This window comes from Acomys minous (assembly GCF_964271855.1).
Source record: "Acomys minous genome assembly, chromosome: 6".
Taxonomy (NCBI): Eukaryota; Metazoa; Chordata; class Mammalia; order Rodentia; family Muridae; genus Acomys; species Acomys minous.
Window position 1 is genome coordinate 5,669,883 of NC_140487.1, and position 19,437 is coordinate 5,689,319.

At 40.2% G+C, this 19,437-nt stretch overlaps 1 protein-coding gene across 23 annotated transcripts in view; it reads left to right on the plus strand.

The window, feature by feature from the left end:
- The window catches only part of CADPS2 (calcium dependent secretion activator 2), a 506,252-nt gene that overhangs the window by 436,346 nt on the left and 50,469 nt on the right, over nt 1-19,437 (plus strand). For 10 of the 23 annotated variants that reach the window (XM_084784337.1, XM_084784356.1, XM_084784338.1 and 7 more), the window contains 5 exons: nt 5,564-5,705; nt 5,823-5,942; nt 11,771-11,926; nt 13,324-13,471; nt 14,308-14,322. In XM_084784337.1, the coding sequence (XP_084640463.1) occupies nt 5,564-5,705; nt 5,823-5,942; nt 11,771-11,926; nt 13,324-13,471; nt 14,308-14,322 (581 nt within the window). The remainder of the gene's footprint in view (nt 1-5,563; nt 5,706-5,822; nt 5,943-11,770; nt 11,927-13,323; nt 13,472-14,307; nt 14,323-19,437) is intronic. The other 13 variants (XM_084784353.1, XM_084784359.1, XM_084784351.1 and 10 more) reach the window with 3 other exon arrangements.

Below are 19,437 nucleotides of genomic sequence, written 5' to 3' on the forward strand. Positions count from 1 at the left end.
GAGAGAACAACCGTGATCCCCACCTCAAAGACAAGGGCTGTCATAGGAAAGGGGAAGGAGAGACAACATCAACCAACAGGATTAAAGAATAAACATCCAAAGCCACTAACTGGTCAAGAAAGAAGAGGCAGAGTAAAATATCTGTGAAAAGAGATGAGGATTTGAGTAGCTCATGAAAATTATCAGAATATGTCATAGGACATATGAGACACAAGAAGCAAGAGTGGGCTAGAGAGGTCACGGGAGGACAGATCAGTGAGGTCCTTTATGCCTTGCTGGGGGTTTCTAGTTCATTGGAGTAGCACATAGGATTGTATTCCGATAGGGGGAGTAAGTTGTTAATTTTATATTTTTTGCAAACCCCTCTGACAGTTTGAGGAGGTGAGCTGTCCAAGAGAAAAACCAGGAGCCCAAAGGCCAATAAGGAAATGACTATGAGCCATGACAGAAGAGTAGACAAGTAGCCAAAGTGGTTATAAGGAGAGGAGAGACCTAATGCAAAGGCATGAGGGCCAGAAGATGCACAGGTCTTAGTTGCTGGTTGGATGTACGGAGTGAAGGAAAGGCTTGTGGTACCCACTTCTGTGATACCATGTTCATAGCAGCCTTATTCATAATAGCCAGAACATGGAAACAGCCTAAGTGTCCCTCAATAGAAGAATGGATAAAGAAACTGTGGTACATATTATACACTATGGAATACTATTCAGCTATTAAAAACAAGGAATTCCCAAAATTTGTGGATAAATGGATTGAGCTAGAAATGATCATAATGAGTGAGTTAACCCAGAAGCAGAAAGACTCAAATGGTATATACTCACTTATATCTACATATTAGCCCAAGGGGCATGTCCCACGAAAGCCTTCACTTACCAGGAAACTGAGACAGAGGGGAGGACATTCTATTGGGACTCTAGATGAGAGAAGCATGGGAGAATGGCAAAGTAGAAGGATCCAGAGGGTCCTAGAAACCTACAAGTAGAACATTATGATAGGCAGATTTGGGCTCAGGGGTCCCACTCAAACTAAGGCACCAGCCAAGGACAATACAGGCTGTAAACCTTAAACCCCTACCCAGATCTAGACAATGGACAGAACACTCTCCACAGTAGAGTGGAGAGTGGGATATTACTTTCTCACATACTCTGATGCCTCACATTTGACCATGTCCCCTGGAGGGGGAGACCTGGTGGCACTCAGAGGAAGGACAGCAGGCTACCAAGAAAAGACTTGATACCCTATGAACATATACAGGGGGAGGTAATCCCCCTCAGGAACAGTCATAGGGGAGGGGAATAAGGGGAAAATGGGAGGGAGGGAAGAATGGGAGGATACAAGGGATGGGATAACCATTGAGATGTAACAAGAATAAATTAATAAAGGAGAGAAAAATAAAAATAAAAATAAATAAATAAATAAAAAATAAATAAATAAAGATAAAAAAAGAATATATAAAGAAAGGGAGATGAGAGATGTTATGAGAGAGAAAGTAATAAATTCATTATATACTCATATAAAACTATCAAACAATATATGAATAAAGAAATGAAAAGAAAAAAAGAAAAAAAAATGAAATCTCTACTTTTACTCTAAAGTAGAAATACCTAGTTAGGGAATTTAATGTAATAGTTTTGTTTATTTTAATACATTTTAATTTGTTAATTATTTTATACAATTGTTATCATAGTCTTGCCCTCCCCCACATCCTACCAGATCCTCTTCACCTCCTGCCCACTCACCCTCAAGTTATTTCTCTCTCTTTAAAAAAAAAAAGAAGAAGAAGAAAAATAATAAAATAACAAATAACACCAATCAAAGCAGACAAGACAGTCGATCTAGTACTTTCCAAATATATTTAAACACTTGCTAGGAGTACCTTTGAGTCAACCACTGCTTAATCTTGGAGTCAATCATTGCAACATTTAGAAACAACATGGGATTGAAATATATTATACCTCCGCCTTCCATTAAGCTGTGACTTCACTGCTGGGGCACCCGCCTCTCTGTAAAGTAGTTTCTGACTTGAAGGGTTGTGGGCTCATTTTTGTTGTTTGTTTGTTTGTTGTTGTTTTTCGAAACAAGGTCGCTCTGTGTAGCCTTGGCTGTCCTAGACTCGCTTTGTAGACCAGGCTGGCCTTGAACTCAGAGTGATCCACCTGCCTCTGCCTCCCGAGTACTGGGAATAAAGGTGTGCATCACCATGCCCGGCCCTGTGGGCCATTTGTAGTTGGAATAATTTTAGGGATCTTGGTACAGTAAAATGGTGACAGTGGTTAAGATGCACAAGATGAAGACCATAGAGGTCCCTTCCTTCCTCCCTTCCTCCCTTCCTCCCTTCCTTTCTTCCTTCCTTCCTCCCTTCCTTTCTTCCTTCCTTCCTTCCTCCCTTTTTTCCTTCTTTCTTTCCTTTTTAATGCTGCACCATATGAACTAAAGTTTGGCCATACAGTCTTGCTGTATAGCAATGTAAAATTATCAGGTTTTTAAAAAGGTAATATTCTCAGCCTACAGTTTTTAAAAAAGTTTTCCCTATGTTTCTAGGTCTTAAAAGATATTAATGTGCTGGTAGAAAGTTGACAGGTGGAGGCCTGGATGGACAAATAGGCAGTAATTTAAGGTAGCCTAGATAAAGGAATGGTGATCTTATAATATAGAGGCTAACATGCTGCTTTGGTGTCAAAGCCTGGTTCCACTGCCAAATGACTTAATGACCTTAGGTGTCCTAATATCTCTAAACTTTAGCTTTCTTTATTAATAATTTTGGAAAATTCTTTCTTTCGTTCTAGATTTTTTTGTGACAGTTAAATGACAGAATGCTCAATACAACTTAACACAGTGTTTGACACTCCAAAAATACTAATATAGAGGAGAAGGAGAGATCCTAAGCAAAGATTCAACCAATACGATTTCATTACATTTCTTAGTTGGGCTGTCATAGTGAGCTTGATATTTCAGGTGAGAACATACTACCCTTAAAGCCTAGCATCCTTATTTAGGTGACATTTGGTTAAAGGGTAACTGAATTCCACTTTATACAATGCCTTCTAGTCCTGTTACTTGAGTCTCTGGGAATAAATGAAGAACTTTTCTTCCATGCACTAATGAAAACATCATTAAGACAACATTGGTCTTCTCAATAAGACATTTGTCCTTGAATAAGAAGCCTTCTTGCCAACAGATTAATTAGCAAGGAAAGATTTCTTTAGTATGTATGTCTCTGCACCCACAGAAATCACAGTCGTGTGTCTCCTCTATTGCTGTGACCTTATTCTTCAGAGACAGTTTCTCCTACTGAACCTGGAGCTCCTGGATTTAGACTGAGCAGCCAGGCAAGCCCATGAGATACCCTCTTCTCTGCCTCGGAACACTGGGTTTACAAATGTGTGCCACTGTGCCCAGCTGTTCACATAAGTGCAAAGATCATGTCCTCATGTCCATGCGACAAGCACTGTAACCAAGAAAAGATTGGTTTTGGGGTGGAGTTGTTTTGTTTTATTTTGTTTGTTTGTTTGTTTGTTTGTTCTAGCTGCAAAGAAAGACTTAAGCCATATGGGAGCTAGAAAAAAATCAGTATAGCGTATCCTGGACCTAGCTTTACTTTTTACTCTACTTTCACAGGACATGTTTCTCTGATGAACTTAAGAGTCACAGACGTACACTGAGAGCATTCCCTGTACATGCCATGTTAGTGAATGTCACGTGCTTTGTCAAAGTCTTAAAACCTTGAGGCTCCTGTTGATTTATTTATAACGAAGATAATGTGAGAGGCACGTGTATATGACAAGACTGTTGGCGTCGCTAAAGCTTACACTTGTTAATGCTCAACATGTGCAGATACTCAAAACCATTAAAGTGAGTGAAATTGTTGAGAGATTACTTTTTAACATCTTCCACTTCTGCAACCTTAATCAAAGTTGCCGTCACCGTTACCCAGAGCTTGTCGCTGGCCTCCTCTTCTCTCCTCTTAATAACTTCTATTTTCATACAGCAACCAGAAATACAGGGCCACGGCACTCCTCACTGACAAGTAACGACATGTGCCATTGTGCCCAACAACCCCTACACACACCATGCCCTAGAACCTCGATACCCCCAAAGCTACTCCCTCCTGTCCTTTACAGGACAGCTCAGTCTCCTTGAAAAGTTTTATGCTAGCTGTTTCCTCCACCTGTGGCAACCCCACCACTACTACCACTGAACTCCCACAGGGAACTTTTCTGATACGTAGATTAAATCTGAATTTCATCTCATCTCTTCAGATATCCCCTTCCTGACCACTGACTATATTTCTTATGAGCACATTTTCATTTTGAAGACATAAAGCATGCCTAAATGTGTTTCAGGGTATTTCCATTTGAAAAACACTTACAGTCTATATCTAAGGTTAATCAAAAGAAATAAAAGATCCTTCAGTCGTCGTTAGCATTGCTTGGTATTTTCCTGCAGAACCTGCTCTTTCTGTGTGCAGCTTAGCCTCATACTGTGACCTGTGTTTTAGTGCAACTGTGATCTATCTTGAGAAAACCTCTATCTCCAGATAGATACTCTGTCCAGCAGGCTTAGCAAGGTCCAACAGAATGTCACTAGCGCCCCTCTTCGCTCTTCTAAGTGACTTACACAATCTTAGGACGTAAACAGTCGCTCTACAAAGGGTATTCCGAATCTTAACTCATCACACTCAAGAGAAACCGGAAGATAAAATGAATGCAGTGTGCCGCTTTTAAATACCGAGGTATTAGAGCTGGAAGTGTAGGTCAGTGGTAGAGCACTTACCTAAGGTGCTGCAAGCCCTGGGTTCCACCCCCAGGACCACCCAAAACACAAAAAAGTAACGAGCTAGGGATGGAGAGATGGCTCACAGGTTAAAAGCACTGACTGCTCTTCCAAAAGTCATGAGTTCAATTCCCAGCAACCACGTGTTGGCTCACAGCCATCTATAACGAGATCTGTATACACAATAAATAAATAAATCTTTTTTTAAAAAGTGATGAGCTAAACTGGACACTCAAAAACAAACCTCAAAATAACAATAACAAAAAAATCATGAGCTGGAATAGATATTCCCAGGGTCACAGCCTCCTCCTAACCGGATTCCGAAGTGTAGGTCTTCAATATAATCAAACTTACCTCATACAATTGAACAGGTTTAGCGTTCCCTTCCGTGATACACAGCCTCGCTAGGGGATTCTGACTTTGCTTAATTGCTGCATTTACATGTGTCAGGACCTTCTGTGGAGGCAGCAGCTCCCTGGAATTTACAGTCAGTGGTCATGTGCCTATGTGTCAAATCTCTTAGGAAGTAGAAACATACCACCTGCTCAGAACATTTTGCAGAAATGTAATCTACTTTTGTTCGGACTGGCATATATGTAAGACTAACTATATTTTTGAGGTAATTTCCGTATGAAATTCAATTTAAAGAGAAAAATCCATTATCTCTATCCTATCAGTTTTACCATGTGAAACTCTTTTAGAGGAAAAAATAAATTCCCAACTGTTCTTTCCCCAAGTACCTGATATTATTAGCCCTCTGACAAACACTATTTCTGCTTGCCTGTTTCAGCACTTTTGTGTAATGGAAAATTTCACAAACACTTGCAAGAGATCTTTGTGCCCTTGGTTGTCCGCTACGTTGACCTGATGGAGTCGGCCATCGCCCAGTCAATTCACAGAGGTTTTGAGCAGGAGACATGGCAGCCTGTCAAGTAGGTACCCTACTGTCAACAAAGCACCTGTGTCAGTCCTGACCTTATGACTTTTCCTACAGCCATCTGTGGTTCTTGCTTATGGTGGTCCCTTCCATGCTGTTTGTTTCTTTACAGGAATATCGCCAACAGTCTTCCCAATGTAGCTCTTCCAAAAGTTCCAAGTCTGCCTCTTAATCTTCCACAGATTCCTAGCTTTTCTACTCCTCCGTGGATGGCTTCTTTATATGAGTCCACGTGTGTATCCCTCACTTATTTCCTGGTGATGTGTTAGCTGGCGCATGGCCTTGGCTGTGTTCTGTGCAGACGTGTTCCGAGTGCATGGCATTTATCATTGTTGACTAAGGAGTACTGTCTTTGGCTTTGTTCATTTGAGTTTTGGTTTTTTTGTTTTGTTTTGTTTTTAAGCTATTGAGCTGAGCTTAGCTATTGATTGTAAATGATAGAGGCTGAAAGACAAAATCACACGGGTTTTGTGTTGCTTATATTTATTCTGTGTGGCAGATGTCATTTTTTTTAAACCCTAGGTTGTAGAATCTACCCCTAAGTAGTACAATCCTGAGTTGACAATCGTGGTAAGTTCAGCTTTCTTACTGCCCACACCATTGACATTGTACATGAGGAAAACCATCAGGAGAGGACTCCAATTACATCATCATGTTCTCTTTATTATCATAGTCTTAACATTAAAGAGCCAGGACTGGGCCTTGCGGCGAAGCAGCTGTCCCTGACTTCTCACAACCCTCTTCTGTTGCACCTTCCCTGAGTCAGTAGACACACCTTGCAATGTTAAGACAGTCCTGATACCATTACTTACTCCACGTTGCGGTGAGCCTGCCGACTGCAGACTAACTAACTCTCGTTAGGGAAAGGGGCTCTTAAAAGGGGCTCTTACACCTTAGCTTATAAATCATAAATCTTTCTTAGCCTCACTTTCCTCAACTCAAAAATGGTTGATTCCTAATTTATAGATAGTTTTGTAGGCGAGAGGCAGAAACGGTGTATAAAAGTGTCTGGTTCATCCTAAGCTTTCTATAAAAAATTACTACTATTGGAACATGCTAGGTGTCCAATAAGTGGTAATTACTACTCTGTGCTATCATTGTTGCTAGCAATTTCATCATTATTATTTATAGTTTCCCTCTTAAAAACTCAGACCGTTATAGAAATCTAATGAAGTTATGTACTTAGTTTACAAATGTAAAAACACAGTAAAGTCTTTTGCCCAGGACCTCACACTAAATCAATTAGCACAAACATTAGCTAAAATTTTCTGAGAATTTATCTGTGTATTCAGAATTTCCTGTGTTCTAGGTACACTGCCAACTTCTCTTATTTTATCCTTATAAGAACTCTGTAAGGTAAGTGTCACTGTCTCTACTTCACAGTTAAGGAAATGCCATTCACAAGTAAATTAACAAAAGAAGGGCTGGAGAGATGGCTCAAAGGTTTAGAGCACTGGCTGCTCTTCCCAAGGTCCTGAGTTCAATTCCCAGCAACCACATGGTGGCTCGATTAACCATCTATAATGAGATTCGGTGCCCTCTTATGGTTTCTAGGCATACATGCAGGCCGAACATACATTATAAATAAATATTTTTTAAAAAAAAGAAAAGAAAAAAATTGCTCAGAATCTCATAGTAAGTGTTAGGCAGAATTTGACCCAGAGTCTTTGGACCTTGGAACCCTTCACGTTCTTCCCTTTATTCTGCTTCCAGAGAACTGACTACTCAAAAACTTCGCTATCTTTCTCTCTGCCTACCACCAACCATAAAATCTATTCTCAGTCATATATATACAGGCAAGAAGATAAACAGGAAAAGATCAGGAAAGACAGCAATAACTTGTGGAAACTTTTGGTAGGCATTCTCCAAAGTTAGGCATCATTATTGGACTGGCAACATTATAGGAATATGAACTTTCATATCAGCCTCTTTTTTTTTTCAAACATATAGAGTGTTTCTGTGTATGCTCAGAAATAACCCATATGATATAAGGAACAGTTCGAGAGTCCTAATTTTGGTCTCTATTTTGGCACAAGTTGACTTCTCTTCTTCCTCCTTCTCCCTCTACACTTCACTAGGACTGTGTTGTAAACATGATCCTGTATAATTTAGTTTCCATTTTGCTCTTCTCTTAGCTTATGGATCTGAGTGAAACCTGAAACTTTTCTTGTTGGAACTTTTTACTGAGGTGATATAAACCTAAAGACAGGAGTCATGACAAGTGGGTGCTGATGCCTTTGTTGTTCTCGGCAAATAAAATACATGTTTTACAGGTTGATCACCATGATCATTAGGTTCTTTGTTGTCATAGTGACCATGATTATTAATAATGTTATCATGTTATTGCAGTCTGCATTTTAAACTGGTATGTTTATTGTACAAGATGATGGGTTTCATTATGAAGGACTCACACGTGTTTACCATGTATCCTGCTCTGGTTCATTTCCCCTACCCTTCTTGTCCCCGGCTCTCCCAGTGGTCCTCTTCCTGTCCCCAAATAGCTCCCCCTTCTGCTTTCAGGGTTTGTTTTTGTTGTTGTTGTTGTTGTTTTTGGTTTTTGTATTTGTTTTTGTTTTTTTGTATTTTTAAGTAAAACCCCAGAGTATTGGCAAAACCATGTGACACTTGTCTTCCTGAGCCTAGATTACTTCACCTAGCACAATGGCCTCCGTTTATATTCATTTTCCTGCTGTATAATTTGGTTTTTGATGTTTTGTTATAAAACATTGAGTAACAAAAATATTTTTATTTTTTATTGAAGTTAAAGATTTGACTACTGATAGAGTGAAAAGTATGTTGAGCAACTAGACTAGGGTTATAGGTCAATAAGAGAGAAAGCCACTTATGTCAGACCCTAGGTGTGATCCCAATACCACATACATAAATAAATAAAACAAATAAAGATATACATGTATCTATGTATAACCATGGGTTTGAAAATGTATTCTTACCTAGTAACATTCATAGCATGCTGTGAGATCCTCCTAATTTTTCCTTTACAGACTTAATTCACTTTATTATTCTTGTATACAAACACTTATGTGGTAGCCACAGCTGAAGGCTGGGTCCTCTGTATGGAGACTCTGTTGTGGGTTTTCAAAAGATGGTCAGTGAATTCCTGAAAAGAAGATGTGGTAAACACAGTCAGTTTCCAGAAGTCAGGGGTCAGATAACTATAGGTCTTGGACATCAAAGGTGGCCTTGACAAAGTTGCCCTGAGTGGCATTGCAGCCCCTGGCTGATGTGTAGCAGTCATCAACACTGGCCATTATCAGTAGCTTCTTGGGCACAGGGACATATACAAATGATACTGTCTCTGGGGCAGGAAAGAGACGCACCAGCAGCCTGTTACCTGCATGAAACAGCGTGGGACTTCCTAGTATTGTTCCCCCAGTGGCCTCTCCACACAGAGACGATGGGAAGCTTGGCCAGGATGATGCCCCCTTGGATGGCAGTAGCTTCCTTGGAACACTTCACACCAAGACCAGTGTGACCATTATAGTCCCCGGTAGCGACAAAAGCCGTGAACCTGGTCCTCTGGCCTGGCTGTGTCTGCTTCTGCACTGACATGATCTTTAGAACCTCATCCTTTAGGGATGCTCCCAGGAAAAAGTCAAGAATCTCAGATTCCCTAATAGGCAGCGAGAATAGGGAAAGCACCTCCAGGGATTTGATCTTCATGTCCTTGACCAGACAGCCCAGCTTGGTGACGGGGTTTACCTCCATGGGATCTTCCCCAGAATCCTCTGTGGCCTGCCAATCCAGATGTCACCTTCATCCAACCCCCGAGAGACCCCACCTCTGTATATACTTATCACTTGGGAAGACGTGGCAGTACAGATGATAGTCATTAGTTTACAGATGATTGTCATTAGTTTACAGATGATGGCCATTAGTTTACAGATGAATGTCACTGAGATACATTTCTATCGACTTAAGGAATCATATCAGGGTCCACTACTCACATTTCAATTATCTGATCTATAAGTAATATTTTTAGGAATAAGTCACTGATTAGAAATAATTTTAAATGAAAAGTCTCAGAATAAATTGCAGGTTATCTCTACCAACTCCAGAGAAGACCTATTTATATTTTTTCATCTATTTAATTATAACAAACACTTACTATACCAATTAAATTCCCAATTAAGCACATTCATTGTCTCTGTTTTTAATGTAGCATCAAGCAGAAGAAAAGCATATTCATGTCTCTATAAAGATATAACACATTTTGTATAAGAAAATTTTTAATGCTTTTTTGCCTTGACTATGAGATTTCTTTTTCGTTTTGATGATAATTTTTGTTGGTGGCGTATTGATAAAGCATGCACCTTTCTAATCTTCCACTCCTCCAAAATTTATAAAGTACATCTGCCTCTTTCCAAGTACACTCTGTAAGCACAGATCTTCTAACTGAACCCTATGGATATCCGAGGGGAGATTGCCTGGCCTTTTATTCTTCTCTTGTCTTCCTTGTATGTATGCTATGTGGCCTTTTATTCTTCTCTTGTCTTCCTTGTATGTATACTATGTGTAAAGAGGGCATTGCACTGCACATTTTCCACAGTAGAGTCAGTACAGCCTCGTCAGGTCTCTTTTGATGCTGCATTCAGCACACATTAAGGTGCAGAGACAATAATCAGCCAGTAAAATTCTGTCTGTGCTATTCAGTTTTGTCATGATTGGTCCCTTGGGAACCTAAATCCAAGGACAACATGGCTAGACCAGGAGATTCTGAGAAATTCCTGGCAGAATGGGTGGGGAATAGCAACTTAAATTGGAGATGGAGCTGAGGCACTGAGGCCAAGGTACAGGGCATAAACCAAGCTTTTAATTAGCCAGGGCAAGGGATGATTTTTCTAAAGCCCACTAATTAAGATATATTTAGCTAAACAATGAAGTTGTTTAAAATAATTTGTTTTAAAGTTTCCGGTGTGCACTTATGATAAATGGGTCTTATTTCTTTCATTTTGTTGTGCAAAGTAGAATATAAATTTAGTGTGATGTATGTGGAACAATTGTTAGAACACTAAGAATAAATAAATCAGATAGTGCTCAACTTTTTTTTTTCCTTTTTGCTTCTGTTTCGTTCTGGTTTTGCGCTTGAGCCTCGATGTGTTCAACGTAGGAGTATTTCACTTTTAAACGTCAATTGTCCTTTTCCCTGGATACTTGACTTATGGGAAGTGTTGGGCTGTGGGAGGCCCGAAAGCAGTGGTAGTATCCCTTGCTCCAGTAATGTGCAATCTCCTCTGCAAGCCACCTTTATCCGTGGTGTGACAATATGGTTTCCTGGAGTAATTTTATCACCGTAGTGAGTGCTGCCTTCACGATCATGCATAAAGGCTCGAAATGCATGGTTCTTCTCCAACTTCAGAGCACCTCAAGTTCCATTTCTGAGTTAAAGCATTTTTGTAAGGTTGATTTTAACTAGCTAGAAGCAACACAGAACAGTTGAAATGGGAAGCAAAGGTTTGCTTTCCTACCCATCTTATGTGTGCCCCAGTGACTATATACTATATGTATGTATATTATATATTATATATAATTATATGTTATGCATTATATGTTATATAATATATATAATATTATATAGCTAGAAGGCCACAGTGACTACATACAGTAGATCAGTGGATAACAGGAAGGCTACTACTAGGTGTGAACATATAAATTTTCTTGTACAAAACACTTTTTCAAAACATAAGAGAAAATAATTTTACATATTCACCATTATCTTAGAAATTGGCAAAGAATGCTTAATATAGTTGTCCTTATATGCACAACCTGATTTATTTGCTTTAGTCTCTGTGCTCATTTTAGTCCTCTGTGAAAACTCACTACTGCATTTATTTCTTTTATATTCTTTTTGCTTTACCTCATTAAGAAGTTGAAAGGAAGAGTTAGAAAGCTAACCACCGACAGCACTAGGTCATTGAGAGACCGTACGTGGAATATGCTTCACTGATGCCAACAGCACAGAAAAGGAGAATCAGTGGATGGATGCTCCACATTGTTAACAATGGAAGTTCATACTGTTCTCATTTTTCCTATTTCTTCTAGCAATGGCTCAACAACATCTGAAGATCTGTTTTGGAAACTTGATGCTCTGCAGATGTTTGTCTTCGACCTACACTGGCCAGAACAAGAATTTGCCCACCACTTAGAGCAAAGACTTAAACTAATGGCCAGTGATATGATTGAGGCCTGTGTCAAAAGGTACATGTCTGCTTCAAGTGGCTGCTTAGTGTGCCAGCACCCATAATGCCACTTTTTACCGAGTACCTGTCACTCAAATTATCACAGGGAAGAACTGAGTATGAACCACTGTTCCCCAACCTTAATTCTGGGAGCCTGTGTCATTGGTGACCTTAATCTGATGATGCTGTTTTCAGGTTCCCCACCCATGTCTCTAATCATTAGCTCCCATACCATGTTAATCACATCTACCTAGCACATCTCTCTGGGAGAAGTGTACTTTATATTCCCAAAGTAACATCTCCTGAGACATATAGAAACGGTCTGTTGAGTTCTCATGCATTGCGTACGGTGTGTGTGCAGGGAAGTGGCATGACACGCTGCAACCACAACTAGCACCGTCCTAGTTCCAAGGTTGCCTTCTCCAATATGCTAGCTACATCAGACAGCTCCACATAACAGCGTGCCCTCCTCGCCACTCAGCCAGAGATACGTTAAAGACTTCAGGGTCTTTCAGATACGCCTTCATTTTTAAAACAGTTTTTACACACTCAGCATTGTATGCTACTAGGTTTGTGGCAGACCACTTAATGTGTCCCAACCATGTGTCCCTGGTGCCTTTACTTACGACGCATTGGTATGAGCCTGTGATTTGTGGGGAGTGCACCCTGAGTAGCAGGCAAGTACTAGTTGGAACAACCAATTCCTACTGAGCTCATTGCGCCAAGGTAGTCCGGTTCTTACAATAATGTGAATGCCCCTCTATGGCAAGATTGTGTTTTTTTGGATTATTTAATTTTTAAAACTCAGCTGTGAGTCTCAAATCTCAAACCTGTAGGTCAGACTCTTTAACAGAGACCAATCTAACTCACCTGCTTTATGGGTTTTTACCTGCAAATTCAAATGCTTAACAGACAATTTAAAAGACAAATGAGAATTGCAGTTTCCAGTGGTTTATTACCATTTTCCACTTTTCCAAGCTCTTATTTTTTTTTCCTCTTTTGTTCTGCTCTAACATAAAAGGTGTCTTCTGATTAAATGCAAAAGAACATGAAGTTTTTCTACTTGGAATTTAACTTAGGCAATAAGTAAAATGATGATTTCTTTTTTCATTCAATATGGTATTAGACCAAAAGCTTCATTTGTGTGTCTGTATTACCTTGAGTGGCTGCATAAAACTCAAATACCACCTAGTGAAAAACATTTAAACTGTCTTCTTCTATTAAAAAAAATCATAGACACCTGCAAAGAACCTCCCACCTGGCCCCACCCCCACATCTTGCTCCCTAGCCCTGCCATGCTACTCAGTCTGTAATTGCATGTCTAATATTAGTATCTGGTAGTGTTGGTTTCACTTTTACAAACGGGTGGGATGTATGTCAGGATTTTTGACTCTTAATCCATGTTTTAACACCTAGAACAAGAACTGCATTTGAACTCAAGCTGCAGAAGGCAAACAAAACCACTGACTTGCGCATCCCGGCTTCCGTGTGCACAATGTTTAACGTGTTAGTTGATGCTAAAAAGCAAAGCACCAAGCTGTGCGCCCTGGATGGAGGCCAGGAGGTGAGTCCTGGGAGCAGCAGGGCAGTGGGGAGGCACCCTCCTCTGCTCTGAACAGCTTCTCCTTTTGCATATAAACACGGCTAAAACTTTCCGAGTGGCCTTCAATTTCCCTCATACCATTTTGGTGTTGACTACTTACATAAACCTTACTTGTTACAATCAAATGAGAAAGCTGAAGAAAAAACAACAACAACAAAAACAAAAAATAAACCTCCCTACTTTGTTTATACAAATTTAGAAGGCTCGGAGTTTGCATCCATTAAAAAGTCACAAAAAAATACAGCCTATGATTTTATTTACACAGGACTTTTTGTTTTTTGAAGAAACAAGTAGACACTAATCCTTATTGGACTGAGTGAAACAGCTTGGTAGGTAAAGGTTCTTGGCACCAAGCCTACTGACCTCAGTTCAATTGTAGGGACCCACATAGTGGAAGAGAAAATGCTGCAAGTTGTCCTTTGGTCTGTACACAATGCCAGGGCATCTACCACCACCCACACAAACATACACACAAAATAAATTAAAACGTAACTTAACTTTTAATAAAGTACTAGTTCACGTTAATAAATATTTCATTATTTTACTTTTAGTTTTTTGTTTGTTTATTTTTGTTTTGTTTTGCTTTGCTTTAAGCTCAAAACAGCAGTATCATCTTTCCTCATCTTTGCTTTTGTTGCGAGTGGTGATTGGGTGAAAATGAATCTACATTTCATAGACATATGTTTACGTTGACATTTTGTGTCTTTTTCTGTTGTCATTGCTGTTTTCATCACTTCTTTGTTCTTCCCCGTGTTCTCCTTCATCATTATTTTATTTTCCTCCATCACATGATCCAGTTCAGCAATCAATGGGTAAGTCTCTTGTTTTGGTTCATTTGGTTGGGGTTTTGTATGTGTGTAGCAGGGAGGGGTTTGTTTTGGGGGAAGGCACATATTCATTTTAGAATTATGTACCTTTTGTTTTCATCTTTTTCAAATTAAAATAATGTTCTATTTTCAAGGTATTTTGGGCTTCAGTGTGTGTGTCTACAAGGTTAACAGCATGTAACTTTTCTCTCAGGCTACAGAATCTACAAACTACTCTGACATCTTTAAGAGATAAAATGATTTTAAAGGAAAATGAATGCACCATCCTTTAAAAGAAAATCTAAATAAAGATAGTGGCAGAGTGACTTACCAGTGTGTTGATACAGTTTGTGCTTCTCACAGAGTATAGAGTTGGAGCTTTAGGGAACAACAGAGCCTAAGTTGGGGTAACCGGAGTCACTGGTATCAGGAGACCACACGCACACCCTAAGTCACCTAATACTGAAGAATATAAATGTCAGTTTCAGTGAGATACAGCTCTCCCTTTCCCCCTGCCCCCCCCAAAGCCCCCCCAGCCGCAAGCACCGGCCTCCACTGGTAGGGAGGGAGCACTCTGCATCATGAGACCCACCCTCACCCTTAAAAGGTTACCCAGAACTTGGAGGTGCAAAGCCCTCAAATGTTCATGTGTACATGCTTGGCCAGGTTGTACTCTGTTGTTTTACTCTTATTTAATTCAAGTAGAGATATTAACTATTTGGACTTCATTTACGTCTATGTATATGAGCTCATATTTTACCATGTGAAATTTAGGGGGAATTGATGTCTAATGCCATATCATATGATCACACAAATATATATGTAAGTAACTGATCTGCCAGTATTACAGAATATTTGGTAATGTCACTGTCTGATCACATACAACATGATTTATTATCACTAATTACCCAAATGAGTAGGCAGCTGACCTGAATGCCAATAGTCCTAATCATGTCTTCCTGTTCTTCAGTTCCCAGGGGTAAGCCTTTGACTGTCTATTTGAGAGTATTATCTTATACGGCTTCATGAGCCCATTTTTTTCTCATGTAGGTTATGGAATCATCTTCCCATAAACGCCTAGTGAATATATTAGTTCTTATTTATTTTAATCCACATGGTATTTGACAGTGTACCAGGTGCTTGGGATATCTGTGCTGAGTAAATTTAAAAAAGCTGATTTATTGCCACTGCTTTCAAATTCCTCCCTTGTAAAAGACAATTCATTATAGTTTTTAAAAAGAGGAACAGCCACTGCACACACAAATGACAGACAGTCACGTGGCCGAATGGTTCTTTACGTGAAGAAGTGAGTCGCTTTGAAGAGGAGGCCGCTATCTTCGTTATGTCTGCACCTGTACCTTCGCACCAGAGACAATTAGCTCCCTACCACTTCACACAATTAACATGGTTCAAAATGTGCAGGTGTAAAACCTATTAGCATCCCTGAAAAGTGGTAAACAAGTGTAAAAGAAAAGGATCATATATGTTGCTTTTAATTGCCAATAAATACACTTACATAATTGTTTAGTTTCTCCCTCCTTCCCTTTGTCAGCTTCCATCTCTGTCTCTATCTGCCTGTGTGTGTGTGTGTTTCTCTCTGTCTCTCTGTCTCTGTCTCTGTCTCTGTCTCTGTCTCTGTCTCTCTCTCTCTCTCTCTCTCTCTCTCTGTGTGTGTGTGTGTGTGTGTGCGTGTGTGTGTGTGTGTGTGTGTGTGTGTTTCTCTCCCTGTCTCTCTGTCTCCACCCCTCTCTGTGTCAGGCTTTCAAATTGTTGCAAATGAGTACATGCACAGGTGAATAATAACTAGCCACCATGTTTCAGAAATCAACACAGTTGTTGACAAAGCTAGGTTAATGGGCACTTCAGAACCATGCACAACGTATACCTACCTACATCGTTAAACCTAGCAGAAATGAAGCTAAGTCACTGAACTATGCTAATTTGTTATTCATATACTACTGTTGCTGAACTTTAAAAGCCCTCCACTCCTGACCACACCAAAGGCCTGCCTCTGTTGCCAGATTGCAATTCTATTTTCTTCGGTGCCACATGATGCAAAGGTGCTCTCTAAGGCCCAGAATAGGGTTTAATGAAGTGACTAGTGAGTGAATGGTCCACTCGTGTGACAGATGTTTATAATGAGTGAGCAGACTTGCGACAGTCCCTCCGGACAGATGTTGACATCATAAAACCACCACGTTGTTTAGAATCCTTATTGTTCATTACTTAAGAAAAGCAGATGACTACCTATGCTGTAGACATCCATCTGCCATCAGAGCCACTTTACTCTAGTCCCATTGGCTGAGAATGAGGATGTGAGAATGTCAATAAACCAATGGGGTAGCTCAGAGGACCAAGGGGGTCTTTCTTCTACAGGACTAGTTATCAACTAAAGGAGAATGCCCCTATTCCCAGAGCAGGCAAACCAATCCTATTAACATGCATCCCAGAAGAAAGGCCAAAGTCTAGGTTGCACTGGCGTTTGGTTAGTCTCCAGTTGTAAGCATGTGAGCAGTCCAATGAAACGATGATATTCACCTGAGCGTAGCAGTGTGTTTAGATGTGCCTGGATTCTGAGGCAAGGACGTCTAAATGGGTGTCAAAATGTAAATTGACATTCATTTTCAGAAGAAGCCAGGTATAGCCTGTTTGCCTTTGAGGGCAGATATGGAAAAGAAATCAGCTTGCGACTGAACTACACTCGACCAACACTGTGGTACTTAGGAGCATCAATCCAACTATAAGATTCTTTTTAAATGAATTAAATGAATGAAATGTTTTAGAAGCATCTGTAGAGGTTTTGGAGCTAGGAGATGCTTAGTGAAGTGCTTGCTATTGAGGACCTGAGTTCAATCCCCTGAAGCCACCTGAAAATGCCTGCGGTGCAGGATCGCATCTGGGGCCAGGGAGGCGTAGACACAAAGGCCCTGGGACTTGTTGGTTAACATGACCGAGGAGAGACCCCATGTCAACAGTCAGGCTGAACAGCTGCTGAAGAATGGCCCAAAGTTGTCCTCTCACCCATATGTGTATGTGCACATGCATCAATCCTCGCGTGTGCTCACACGTATCACACACACACACACAAAGGTGTCCCAAATGTTTATCCACAATGTTATCTGTTCAGTGAAGTGAAAAATGACACATCAGTTTTAACTTAGGCAATAAAAGTAGCTTTGCAGAAAAATTTTTTGTTTGTTGCTATTTTGTGCCTTAGAGTGTTACTTTTTAATCTTTGGAAGCTACCAGGTATGTTGAATACCTTCTTTATATACTATATTGGCACACTCACACAACCTATGCGTATGGTTTGCTATCTTTGCAGAAGGGATACATAAAATGAGGATGTTCATGCTGCATCCTGGCTTGTGTTCCTGGATGATGGGATGAGTTTATAAGAATAGACTCCCAGATTGTGTAAATCTAGTTACCACTATATTTGTTTGCCCCTGGAGTAATATATTAAAGACATATACTTTTTAATACTTCTGTTTTCCAATTTAACTTCATTCATTCTTATACATCCAATCCTATCTGTCCTCCTTTCTTTCCGGCCTTCTCTTTATGTCTACATCAGGTATCAAAGGAAGCTAAGAACTTAAGGTTGTATATTATCAGAATTTCTTGACTCCTGGGGTCCATTGACTTTCTGAGCCCTTTCAATAAAATGAGTATAAATGGCTTCCCCAGTGACCCATCACTGATTTTAAGACTTGCCAGAATTAATCCAATGCAAAAAATTAATATGTAGGCTTGTATTGTTTTACATGTAATAGCATTGTGAGGAGATTTTTTTTCTCTTAAGAGATGGTTTGGTGGTTAAGGGCAGTGCCTGTACTTGTACAGCAGGAGCTCTCAACCCTCCTAACATTGCAGCCCTTTAGTGCTGTTACTCATGTTGTGGTAATGCCAACTATAAAATTATTTTCATTGCTACTTTGTAACTGTAACTTTGCTACTGTTAGAAATCATAATGTAAACATCTGTATTTTCAGATGTTCTTAAGAGACCCCTGTAAATAGATTATTCAGCTCCCCAAAGGGTCATGACCCACTAACTCCAAATCCAAGAAATCCATGCCCTCCACTGGCCTCCTGCAGCAGCAGCAGTAGTGGTGTGGCAAGAATAGCGCACAGACATCCATGTAGGCAAAGCACCCATACACATAAAAGGAATTAATACAATAAAATAATGTTTAAATTATTTAAAGGGCTAAGCTATGAGATACAGGACAAGTAGACCACTGAGGCCAAGGCATGCTGAAGAACACCTTGAGAGTCTGCATCTCTCAGTTGCTCCTCCCTGTTTGTAGACAGCTCTTCATTTTCGTGGGATGCGTGCCACAGTGTGCCCCTCTCCTGTGCCTCATTCTGATTCCACTCCATAGTGGATCCGTGAGGGCCATTCCATTCTTCTCTGCTGCCCAGACTCAGGTCTGGAGCAGGGGACATGAAAGGAGAGACGCAGAACTCATTTGCATAAGCTCTTTCACCACCCAGTTACTTGAGCAGCCTCTGGCTGGAACTGGGAGGCCCTTTGCCCTTTTGCAAGGGTGGCTGTTGGATCTTACCCTACAAATAAGCCACTCAGTCTGAGTACTGAAACCATTGCGCTGGCCGTGAGGCATGTTCATGGCCCAGAGCATTGACTGTTTTAAGTAGATCTTGACTACCTACCTACCAGTCAGCTCTTTGGCTGAACTTCATTCTTTTGTTTCAACTTTGCTTAACTTTCCTATCCCATTATCTGTTCCCACAGTGGAAATTTCAACCCTCTTGCAATGTAAATTCACCCACTGTGTCCATTTCCTTTGTCCTCTAGGGAACAAAACTTTGGGAGTCAGCAAGGCTTTAAGCGAACCAGGCAAGCAGTACATACCCAGAAAGCTCAGTGGTCTTGTGTGTGTGTGGTTAATGAGACCAGTGTCAACACACCACACACATACACACACACACACACACACACACACACACACACAAGAAAGGAAGGAAAGAAAGGAAGGAAGAAAAAAGAAAGGAAGAAAGAAAGAAAAAGAAAGAAGGAAAGAGAATGAATTATTTGGAAGCCCCTACATTATGCTTCCCTTATTATTTACACGAGCTGATGATGAGCACTCTAGCT